Source organism: Vollenhovia emeryi, unplaced genomic scaffold (genome assembly GCF_000949405.1).
Source record: "Vollenhovia emeryi isolate VEMERY1.0 unplaced genomic scaffold, V.emery_V1.0 DF939219.1, whole genome shotgun sequence".
NCBI classification, from domain to species: domain Eukaryota; kingdom Metazoa; phylum Arthropoda; class Insecta; order Hymenoptera; family Formicidae; genus Vollenhovia; species Vollenhovia emeryi.
In genome coordinates, this window is record NW_011967147.1 from 39,639 (window position 1) to 51,224 (window position 11,586).

Genomic DNA, 11,586 nt, shown 5'->3' on the forward strand with positions numbered 1-11,586 from the left:
AGATACGGTCAATAAAAATCATTGATGTTGTTAATTACTGCTGGCGACTTTTAAGAGTATTCTTAATAATATAAGAATAATATTAATATGTGTATATCTGTATGTATTTTTAATACATAAAGTCTTTCTAATGTATCATGCGTACTAGCGTTTTTATCATTTGAGAGAAGTTACACGAATACTTATACACAAAAGGCATTTTACACGCAGTCAGTACACATATTTTTGAAAGATAATTTTTTAAATAAATAAAAATATTGCAGAAAAACTTAGATTTCCATCTAAAAAGAGATTATAATCAGTTAATAGTTTAATCTTTATATAATTCTTTACAATTATCTTTTATTCATACCTAATTTTCGTTTCTAGACACATGAATCATCCTGTACGCGAAGGTCGGACATAAGTCGAATAAGAGAGAAAGGGAGATTATCTTGTAAGAAGTCTATCCTTGAAGCAGTCCAGTCTCGGTCCGCTCGGTGCATCCGAATGTGTTGCCCTTTGAAGTGTACCGACAGCCACACACGTATCAGCTCCGTCGACGTTCCATTTGTCCTCCCCGAGAAGAAAAATATCGTTATCCGCCCACTCAGTGCTTATGTCGTCGAATAAGCGAGGGTGTAAGTGGATGACACGATCTGAGGGATCTGTGACACTTCCGTATTTAAAATTCTATTTAGCGAGTGGGGAATTCCAAAGCGGAAGTCGGGAAATTTTCCTGTCAAATAGTTTCTTAATTTGTCTCTTAACCGCGAGCAATATACGGAGTTTTTGAACGTGAGAGAGTTTTCAAAAGTTTTAATATTACAATAGAAAAATATGAAATTAATAAGCATTAAAATTAATTTGCTTTTGAATTTGATATTGTATATAAAAAAGTTTTACTCTCTTAATATAATTGTAGAAAAAGTGATTTTATTGTGGCAAACTTGCAAAATGTATTTAAAGAATGTTCTTTAGGTAAAGATTAAATTAAAAACCACAAAAAAATAGTTTTATACACGTGTACATTATGAAACACTGAACTTGTTTTCAATGAATTACATTCTGGAAACTAATTACCGAAAGAATTTAAATTTTCGTACGTGCTATATCGTGCGTAAATCGGGAAATAGTCTTTAGCGGGTTAATGGCGATTTATATAAACCAGGAAGTCGTAAAATTACGCTCTCGACACCCTCGCCTGATCGTTGAAAGCGTATCCAAGCACAAAGGATCCGTTGGAAAAATCATAGGATGCGGCCAAATCCTACAAATAATTCTGTCGAAATGTCGTCGCGCTTCGGTGGACACATAAATGCCCCGGGCTCGTTCGAGTATGAATTACTCGCGTGTCGAGTCGTCGCGACAACCACGATCTAGGGACGATTTTTCTTGCCGGAAAATCTTACCTATTTACAGTAATTCTTTTGTCACTTGTATCTCTAATGACGTTTGTTTCTTACAAAAACAAATATCATATCGTATGTTTCAAATATCTTTTTAAATGTATTTATTTACATTGACATATTAAAGTTATACATTAATTATTTAATTACACGTGATTATTTATTTAATAGTCGCATAGAATATTTTATTATATTCAATTACATTATATAAAGTCTGAGTTTTTATATAATATGAATTATATTGATAGATTCTATTTAATTTAACATTAAGTTAACATTACATTATTTAAAAAATGTGCAGTTTAGGATAGAGTTATGACTTCAATGATGTATAAACGTAATTTTCATGAAAACCTGTTATCTAATTAAAAAAATTGAGTGTGTCTAAATAATTGTTTCCTTTCTCGATTTCTATACTCATTAATTGTATTGCTTGTAGTAATATTTTTTTATATTTCCATTATGTATGCATATATGCATACGTATATTCGCTATAATATGAACGTATACATGTAAAGCGCATAAACGTTGTGCGCGCTATCGAATTTAAGCGAGAAGAGTGGGGCGAGAAGGGAGATGGGTGGGACGATGGATTTCGCGGAGAATACACGGGAGTATTGAAATGCAAAAGGCATAAAATATATTTGAAAGTTAAATACGAGTCAAGTGGCGCCTCGATAGGGGGTTTAACCAGACGCGGTGAAGTCGGGGGGGGCCCCTCTCGCACCACGTAGAATTTCGACGATTTCCTGGACCTCTATCTGCGCGTCCCGCCGAGAATTTTGATGCCGTTAAAACTCTCTTATCTTGCGAATTCGTGCGGGAACGCGCACATTCGTTGCGACACCTCAGAATGCAGGAACAGAAAGATGATACATCGCGTGCTCGATTTTTTAATTAATATTTTTGCCGCCTTCGAAATATACAGCATCTGTTACCTATCGTCAGCTACTTTTGTTTTTTACTCTCTGTTCCTATTCCGTTTTCTTCTTAAAAATGTCGCAAGCCTTTACGATATTTCATGCTAAACGTCGATGGCGCGGAAAAGCGAGTAGTTTTAATTTGGATTGAGATATAACGATTGGAGAAATCTCTACAATATTTCTAAAAAAATTATCGTTTTCTTTTCTGAAACGATATCTATAGGTGCAGAGATAATTCGACAAAATGTATAAGTTTCCAACTCTGAAGTTGTGAATATAAAAAATAAAAAAGAAACGGAAGGTGACGCTCCTCGAACGTAAGCAGAGACGGTTGGGAAATTGAAGCGATCGTGAAGAATATGAAAAGTTGCCTTTTTTTAACAGTTAAGGAGGACAAATCTACTTATCTCCTCTCGCTCGAAGCGACGATCGGGATGAAGCCAACTCGTTCGTTAGCGAGTTAACTCTCTCGTCCTGGCGCGTCCCGATTTCCGAGGATTCTCCATCGCGGCCGCCCCATTGTTCCGTAGCCTTAATGCGCGCGTCGCTGTAAACAGCACTACAATGGAACAACTTCGTTAGCATAATCGCGTCACAGAGTCACCCGGGCGGCCCCCGCCCCCGCCCCCGTGTCTCTCCGCGCCGCGGCGGTTCCCTTTCGGATTTTACGGGTGGTTTGCCAGCGCGTCCGGGGCCTCCTCCACCTCCTCCGTAGGCGGGCCCGATCCGATCAGCTTCTGCGTTTAACCGTCGCCCGTCGAGTATTATTCATTGTCGCGATCCGACCGTTCATCTTCCTATCGAGATCTGTCATAGGCGCAGCGAGTGGGGTGCGACGGAATTGCACTCTCGCGTCCTTTCAATCGAGAAATATTCGTGAAAGGGGGAAAAAAGCTGTCTACGCTGTGGCTCTTTACGTATCTGACGAAATCTTATTACAGTCACGTTGTGATTTTAACTGATAAAGGGAACCTGCACTTATATATGAGATATTACATTTATTGCTACCTGTAATTAATACACAATGTTCTCCTCTTCGATATCAACAAATCGAAATCAGTTTTTCTTATGAAAATGCTAAAAAAAACGAAGATGTGTTTAATTTTAAACTTTTGTTGGACTCTCATGTACATTTCTCCGGAAAAGTTTTGTCGGCGCCGATGGAGACTGCATATTTCTTGGTTGCGCGTCTCTCATCTTGCTCTTCCTTGCTCTTCTCGAGAGGCAAATTACAAGTTGATTGAAATGGAGCATACTTGTCTCTCAGTTTATTTACTTGCGACGAGTAAAATTGACAAAGTGCTATAAATCCTTAATTATGAAACTAAATTGCTATTATTATTGGACGATGCTAAAAATACGCACACCCGGATATATTCGGAAATATTAAAATTATTATTCGCGTTATTTAGGCGCGGCAGATTTTCAAATTAATATAATCAGTTTACTTGTAAACCAATAATTGGTGAATAAAAATAATCTTTTGCCAAAAGTTGATTTTCCAAGGATAGCAAATATATTACCTGCAAATTAGAACGGAAATATCGCAGATTGTAGAGCGAAATTATCGATGAATTCAATGAATCAATAATTGAATACAATTGCTTTTCCTTAACCGCACGCGTAAATTCTGTAGAGCAATGAAGGACTAAATACCCCGTGCTTAACGCGATGTCGATCGGTCAACTTCGCCGGCCGATTACCGACATTAATTCGCAATTATTATAATCCTCGGCAGCGTCGAGGCTCTCGCGCGCTCGATGCGGTTCTCTCCCCCAGAGCATCCCCCCCGTTCTTTCCGCCTCTCGAACCCCGGGGATGGCGCTCACAATGGAAATGTTAAGCGAGTCGTGGATTCGCAACGCTCGTCACTCTCGTTTGGCATTGGACGAGCCGAGTTCGTGTCTACGGACGTCAATTTGCGCGACTGGAACGTCAAGGGGGTCGAGGGGGTTGATCTCGCCTTCTTTTCCTTCCCGCAGCCTCCAAATGCAGGCCTCTCTCTATCCACATTGCCCCGTCTAGCTGCGCAGATTCTCTATGCGCGTGTGTGATAGCGGCAGCCGACGATCGTGGTGCTTGAAATCAAAACACACCCCAGGGGCTGTCCGTCGATTATTATCGTTTGCACGCACCGCTCGCGATCGTGACAATCGCTCGAGCGACTTTTGACGGCACGCCTAATTCGGTACTCAAACCTCGGCTCCGCCGTATCTCACCGATTTAAAAGCGATGTACACGGGCTATCTCCCGGGAGCGTTTTGACGTGTATTCACTTCCACAATTGTTTCGTCTGTCTTACGCAATTTATATTTAATTTTCAACCCACGCACAGTAAGCTTCTGCGCAATCGTGTACAAGTAACAGACACCTTGCCTCTTCACTTCCAATTAAGATGTAATTATTATCTCCTGTGTTCATTTTATTATTAATTTTTATTTCTATTTGCTCTCTCATTTTATTTTATGACAAATTGATTATAATCGAATCTGTATCAGAGAAAAGCGCTGGTCAATTCTGACAAAATTAATGTTTATTTGATAAAAATTTGCTTAGAAAAATATTACTAAACAAATTCATTTTTACAGAAATATGTTTATTCAAACATATTCAAACAAAACATATTTAAACTGTTTTCTAGAAAAAGTTTAACTGAGTCAATGAATTAAAAGATTTAGAAATAATTGTTAAAATCTTTCAGGACACATACGTTTGAAAGATTTTAACAATTATTTCTAAATCTTTTAAATCATCGATTGAGTTAAACGTACATCCTTTTTCTCGAGTTATCAAATATATCAACCAGAAGGCAAAATGATCGCGGACGAGACGAGCTGACAAGAAGAAATTACGTAATTTCGTCAGAGAAGCGTTAGAAGTCTCTCTCCTTGTTAGTTTCTCCTTCGTGATTTTCTGCGACTGCGGATTCAACCCCCTCGGAAAAATAATCTTTTTCTTCTCATTCCCTTTATGTCTCTTTCTCGCACCCTTTCTCTCTTTTCTCCGACGTCCGCTGCGGATGTCAAAATATGACAGCTCTCTCGAGTCACCACTTTCGCGACAAGAGTTACGTCACAGGGGGTTGCCGTGGCCGATCATTAAAGTAAGGGCGCGCTTGTGACTCTTTTGCAACGTAGAGATTAGGTCGGTGTCTGGTCAAGTGGTTGTTAGTAAAATTAAGGCACCGGACAGGCTTTTATAAACGTTTTAATCGCTATATTCATTTAAAACTGATGTTTGTCTTAAATATATTTTCATAGTGTGGAATAGCGTTTATATAAATTTGGAGATTCTTGCTTTTCTCAAATCTTGAGAGTGTACAATAAAAACTTGAAACGTCGTCCAAAGATTTACGTGTAGTGTTTGCAATCGAATTTATTATCTATAAAAATATGACACCACAAATTAACTATTTGTTATAGTTTTCTACATCTCGATACAAAATGTGTTATTTTCTTGTATAAACTCAAATATAAAGGAGGGTTGATAATCACTGGCGCGCTTCGCTAAGCTGACGGAAGCGGTAAATGGTTCGCAACCAACCCCCTCGACGAGACGCTAATTCATATTCATAGATGTAGCGTTTAGCATTACGCCGTTAAATTCCCCGGAGAGTTGGTTAAGAGACAGAGTGGCTAATATTTCTATTCGTATTTCCGCTCGTTGAGAAGGTGGCAAGGGCTCCTTCCACTTTTTTAAATAAATCAATTATTTGTCTTAACTTTTTGTGAACAACGTGGAATCGACAAGAGTTTATAAAAATTAATAATAAATGCCGGAAGTTTCAGTCGTTATTAATAACAATGTTCATTAGTTCATTAATTTTGAGCAGAGTAGTTGAGAATGAATTATCAATCAATACAATAAGTTCTCGTGTAACACAGAGGATATATTTCCGTGTTATATGAAACTCATTAGTTTACACAATTCAAAAGTATATTTTTTATCATAACCGAAATACTATTTTTTATTTAACGTTTCAACGGTAAAATATTTTGTATTTTAACTTGGAATAAAACAGAAGAAGGTTTAATATAACTTCTTCATTATCTAAGTAAAAAAGTAAAAAAGCTCTTCGAGGGAAATTAATGTTCAATTGCGGTCAGAGTTATCCAAAAGTAGATTTTAACAAAATCTTTTTAAATGCAACAATATATGCTAGATTATATATGCAAAATCCCCATTTCGTAACACATTGTGTAATCTCAACTATTTTGGCGTAATTAACTTAAAGTGAAATACGTAATCTGATGAAGTACAATCGAAATAGGATTTCTGTTTAGAAATAAAAGATTTCAAAATTTATTTACAGATTTAATCTTTAAGCATCAAGTATAAACTACTTTAAAGTGTTACTTTTAATTCGAATGATTCGACAATTTAGGCGCATAAAAAAATTAATACAGGGTGAGTTTTATTTAATATAAAACCAGTCTTTTTCCACGAGAGCTAGAAATAAAGAAAAAATTGACAGGAAATTGTAGAATTTTTTTACACTAAATTATAAAAATAAGCTTTAGTCGGCGCTACTGTGTTCAATCTAGGTCAAACATATGCATAAGTCTTGCCCATATTTTTATTTTTAACACATTAACGTCATGCGCCATAGAATTTACTGATGACTCGTCACCCGATTTTTCGGTTATGTAGAAATTACCAGTGATGGACATTAACGTACTAAAAAATCATAAAGTAATATAATGATGAGTTATTCTGCAAGTAGGCATAATAAACATTAAAATAATAACATGTGAAGTGTACATATAAATATTTCTATTTTTATTCGAAAACAAATATTATAATATTCCACTTCTAGTCAAAGCTGAATCTTCGTAGCTAAATAATAATTCTGTGTAAATTTTGTATACTTTTCCAAACTCAGTAACTGCGCGCTGTTTGTCGGTTTTAAAACAGTTCTTTATCTGTTGGAACAGTAAATTTACATACTTAAATCGATAAACGATTTGTATTATTTTCAAACTCAGTAATAAATTTAAGAATTACTTTCTGAAACAAATTACATTGTATATGAAGTCCAAATGTGAACAAACTAATTAAGATTTTACTATGACGAAAAGATAAGCAAACTTATATTGTATGACTTTAGCTTTTCACTTTAGTCACACGAATACGTGAATGTATGTGATATTCAAATATATGTATGTATTTGCAATACATTGAGTTCGGATTCCGTGGGATCGCTAACAATAAGTCCAATTGTGCGGATCAGTTATCCCTGCGGTAAGATTGTAAAAAATTTACGAAGTTAATTATTAGACATAAATTGTGATACCAGAATAATACTTGGACAATACTTTAGAATAAATGACTTGGGCAATCATTGGACATTACGCGATTCTATAAACCATTTACAATTATTACAATTATACTGAACTTACTTATTACTTGGAATTTTAAGTTAAAAAAAATTGGCTAGTTATTTAAGTATTCCTAGTCACACAATGAGTCATAAGATGCTGTTGCATATAGAACGAGGCACTGTACAGCGCGCCGCACGCCGCACGTGACGCGTTCAAGATGATCATTTTTTTTAAACTATGTACTATCCCTCCGATCGTTTTAAAACTCTGACATGTTATTCTAGAGAATTTAAAGATTTTTAGGGGGAAAATAGTGATAGTGCATCTTATAAAAAAATATTTAAAAAATTTTGAAAAATTTTGATCCGTTTTTAACAAAAATTCCGTAATTTTTTTATAATGTTGCGGCACTGAAACCCATAACATTTTTTTTTCATCAAAATCTGTTCAGCCGTTCTCGAGAAAATTTTTTCCATTTTTCTTACCCCCATAACTCCCACAAAAAAAATTTTTTCAGATATAATGTTTTGGGAAATCACGAGATACGGTAGTGTCTTGCGCCAAGTATAAGCGTAGCTAGAACCGCGCGAGTTTAATCTCACATCAATGTCAGCTTATTGTAAAAATCACAACTAGATCCTAGCAGGGGCAACAGCTTATCCTGCTATGCCCTTTAAGAATAATGGTAACAATTGTCTCCAAAACTCATTGTAACGTTTATATTTCATGTTTACAATATAATACAAAAGATTTTATTATATATAATACAAATAAATATATATTTTTACTTTATATAAATATATATATGTATATGATTGTTGAATAATTGCAAACGAAGTTTTCTCAACAAATATAAATAACATAATAAGTGCAAAAATTAAACTTATCTTATGTTTATCATTACAAAGAATCTGAGTACGTATTGTTCATACAGGTCCTCCAGGTTTCGGCTTTACATTCGATTTGTGAAAGTGGTGATAATTCGGGAGTACTTTCAGCAAAAAGTCCAACTGTCCAATTTGAGGCTGAAATACAATAAAGGAAAACCATATTTGGGCACGTGAAATTACCGAATAAAACTGACGGTATACAACAGTATACAACAATTACATATGGCTTGTCGTTCATTTCTCTACGTTGACATTGGCTGCCGTACACTATTGTATTTTCTGGTACTGTTTCTTGCTCCGTCAATGAGCACGCAGCTCCAATAACGCACCCATTGGTTAATTCAATTTCTCGACTAACTTGCGCTTTTGGAAAAATAATACTTACATATAAGTTAATTATAAACGCTTATAATTAATTAATAGTGACACATTATATAGTTCTTAAAGGTCCTTATCTCCTAGTCTGATATAAAATAAATACTACTTATACAATTTAATACTACCATCACAATATCTGCTAAAAGCAACTGCTATGTACCTTTTGCCTCTAAGATGTTGTTATCGCCAACTTTATACGACTCACAAACGCAGTCAGTCTCAAATACATTATAGTTCCCTATTATTTGCACTGGTACCGTTGCAGGCTCGGGAGCATCGGGTGGCAACCTGTACAGTGCCACTAAGTTAATAATCAGTATGCCACTGCATATAAACTGCAAACGATGCTAGCACATTGAACTTGCCTGTTGGCTATAGTTGCCATTTCCTCAATAATATTGCCTTCCCCTATAATGATCGGACCAGCCTCCGCCAGAATACATGCTCTAGGGTGGATTATCGTTCTCGCACCAATGGAAATATCCCCTTTCAGAATACTCTCCTCGCACACTACTGCGCCAGGTGCAATTTTTAAGCTGTACAAACAGTGTTGTTGTAAACTTACAGCTCTTAAAAAAGATGTAATAACTAACGTTTTTAATTCCCTCTCACTCATTATCATAACTTGAGGCATTCATGTGGTGCTTATATTAAAAGATGCTGAACGTCATCTTGTTAATTATATTTATGTTATTGCGTGTATTTACACATTATATTATTGTAAATATGTGCAACCAGGTTAGGGACTGACCTAACCTCAAAATATAAGAAATTTCGCGATGCAACGTGAAAAAACACGAGGTTAGATACTACCATTATCTCTGAAATTGCCTCGTGATTTTATATGATCATTATTGAACTTACTTGGCGCGGCGATAAGCCGAAGAATTGTTAGAACTCATTTTCCCGTCCATTTAATCGATGACAATTCCTTCTCTTCCTTACTACAGTTACAGGTGTATACATGTACTATATCGACTTATCGAAGACTACGCCATTTTCTCTCGATAGTATCGTGCAAGAAGATTTGAAATTTCCTACAAAGAAAACACTCTGCTAAAGAAGAATTCTTAAATAAAACTGTGCAAACAAAATTAAATATTCAATTATTAATCAAAGTGAGACATGCAAGAATAATATTTAAGTTTAGTAACATTTTTTGCTTAGAAAATAGAAATTAGCTTTTTGATAATTAATTTGCAAAGTAATTTACACATGTTGGATTAAAAAAATATTATGTCATCTCTTTTATTCTTAAATTATCAAAATAAAATTACGAGTGTTCTTCACATTGACAGCAATAAAACAATTTGAGCATTCTTAGTTTCTTTGTAAATGACTTTTAATAAAAAGTGATAAGTAAAGAGATAATAAATATATTTTCGAAAATCATTGTCTATTCTACATTTCTTCTGCAAATGTTAAATATCAAAAAGTAGAGCAATTGATTTTATAATAAAATAATGTTTAAAGTTCCGTCTGTTAGTATAATTATTATAATTATAGAAAATAAAGGAAACACTTAAACAACATTATTATTGTAAATAATTTCTCATTAGAAATAAATTTCAAATATTTATGAGATTAAATATGATTTTAATACGTTAATCACTTCTTAAAATCTTGATTTATATTTATTAAGATGTACATGAGTAAAATAGTTTAATATATTATTATAATATAATAAAAATTAAAGGATCCCTACAATGAGAACTCTTATAATGTGCAAATATTTTCTGTATTCATTTAAGCTATTTCAGGGATACGAGAGAGAAAAGGGAAACCTCGCGATTGTGATTGCGCAACAAAAGGGATAATGTATTCACACATGAGAAACACATGAATACCTTCGTTTAGATATTTAACATAACTCTATATTATCCGTCAACTTTTATATATATATTTATTATATATATTTTTTATATATTATATATTATAAAATTTAACTCCAAATTGCGATAATAACGTCTAATTGCAACGTGCGTGCGGGTGTACGTGTTGCGCCTTATTGTACGCGTGTGTGTATATGTGTGTACTGTGTGAATGTATTTCGTATGTATTGTGCATGTCTGTGTGTATGCGCGCTTGTGTGTATACGTGTGTAAGTGTACGCTTTTGTACGTGTGTTACGTGTATGCGTGTTGCTCTCGAGTAAAGGGGATAGAGATGTGAGCGAAGAAGGGTTGTTAGATGGTATGCATCTTGCACTCGCGCGTAACGTGACTGTGTACGTGTTCGATCTACAATTAAACGAATCCTACGCACTTACTCGTTAATCGGCAGAATAATATGCATTCTCTTAATTTCTCGCTATAAGTATATGCAACCGTCCGAAAGCGTGTCAGTCGGCGCACCGTGACGGATTCGCCGTCGCTCTCGTCGATCCTTTCTCGATCGCGTATGATTCTCTCGGATGCATATTGAGACTTTTGCCCGCACACTGTCGCGCAAACGAGCACCTTCTAATCTCGTTAAAATAATAAAAGAATAATCAGCCCTTTCTACTAACTAATTTTGTCAATGATAACGAGATTGTGTCACTAAAAACGAATAAATTTTGTGCTATTTGACATTGACAAAGTTGTACAAGTTTGTTCCTCAGACGAAATAGGATTTAAACATGAATATGATATAACGCTGTCGCGTAATTTAAGAAAGTAAGCGCAACATTTGAAAAAGCGGTAAT

General features: G+C 35.1%; 1 protein-coding gene across 2 annotated transcripts; it reads right to left on the reverse strand.

The window, feature by feature from the left end:
* Positions 1-8,329: 8,329 nt before the first annotated feature.
* On the reverse strand, positions 8,330-10,055 carry LOC105560844 (dynactin subunit 6). 2 transcript variants are annotated; one of them, XM_012010309.1, is made up of 5 exons: positions 9,765-10,044; positions 9,266-9,436; positions 9,061-9,188; positions 8,743-8,885; positions 8,330-8,657 (listed from the first exon to the last, which is right to left on the reverse strand). In XM_012010309.1, the coding sequence occupies exons 1-5, from the start codon at positions 9,812-9,814 to the stop codon at positions 8,559-8,561; spliced, it is 591 nt and encodes a 196-aa protein (XP_011865699.1). In that variant the 5' UTR covers positions 9,815-10,044; the 3' UTR covers positions 8,330-8,558. The 2 variants fall into 2 exon arrangements, with proteins under 2 accessions (XP_011865699.1, XP_011865698.1); XM_012010308.1 differs by having other exon boundaries at positions 8,330-8,885; positions 9,765-10,055.
* Between the last annotated feature and the right edge of the window lie 1,531 nt (positions 10,056-11,586).

What these genes read in the sequence shown, in the direction of transcription:
- LOC105560844 (XM_012010308.1), bottom strand. Translation starts at nt 9,814, where the DNA reads ATGGACGGGAAAATGAGTTCTAACAATTCTTCGGCTTATCGCCGCGCC. An exon ending in TCGGCTTATCGCCGCGCCAA is followed by an intron (nt 9,437 to 9,764) that starts GTAAGTTCAATA and finishes CTGTTTGTACAG; the next exon opens with CTTAAAAATTGCACCTGGCG. An exon ending in ATGGCAACTATAGCCAACAG is followed by an intron (nt 9,189 to 9,265) that starts GCAAGTTCAATG and finishes GGCACTGTACAG; the next exon opens with GTTGCCACCCGATGCTCCCG.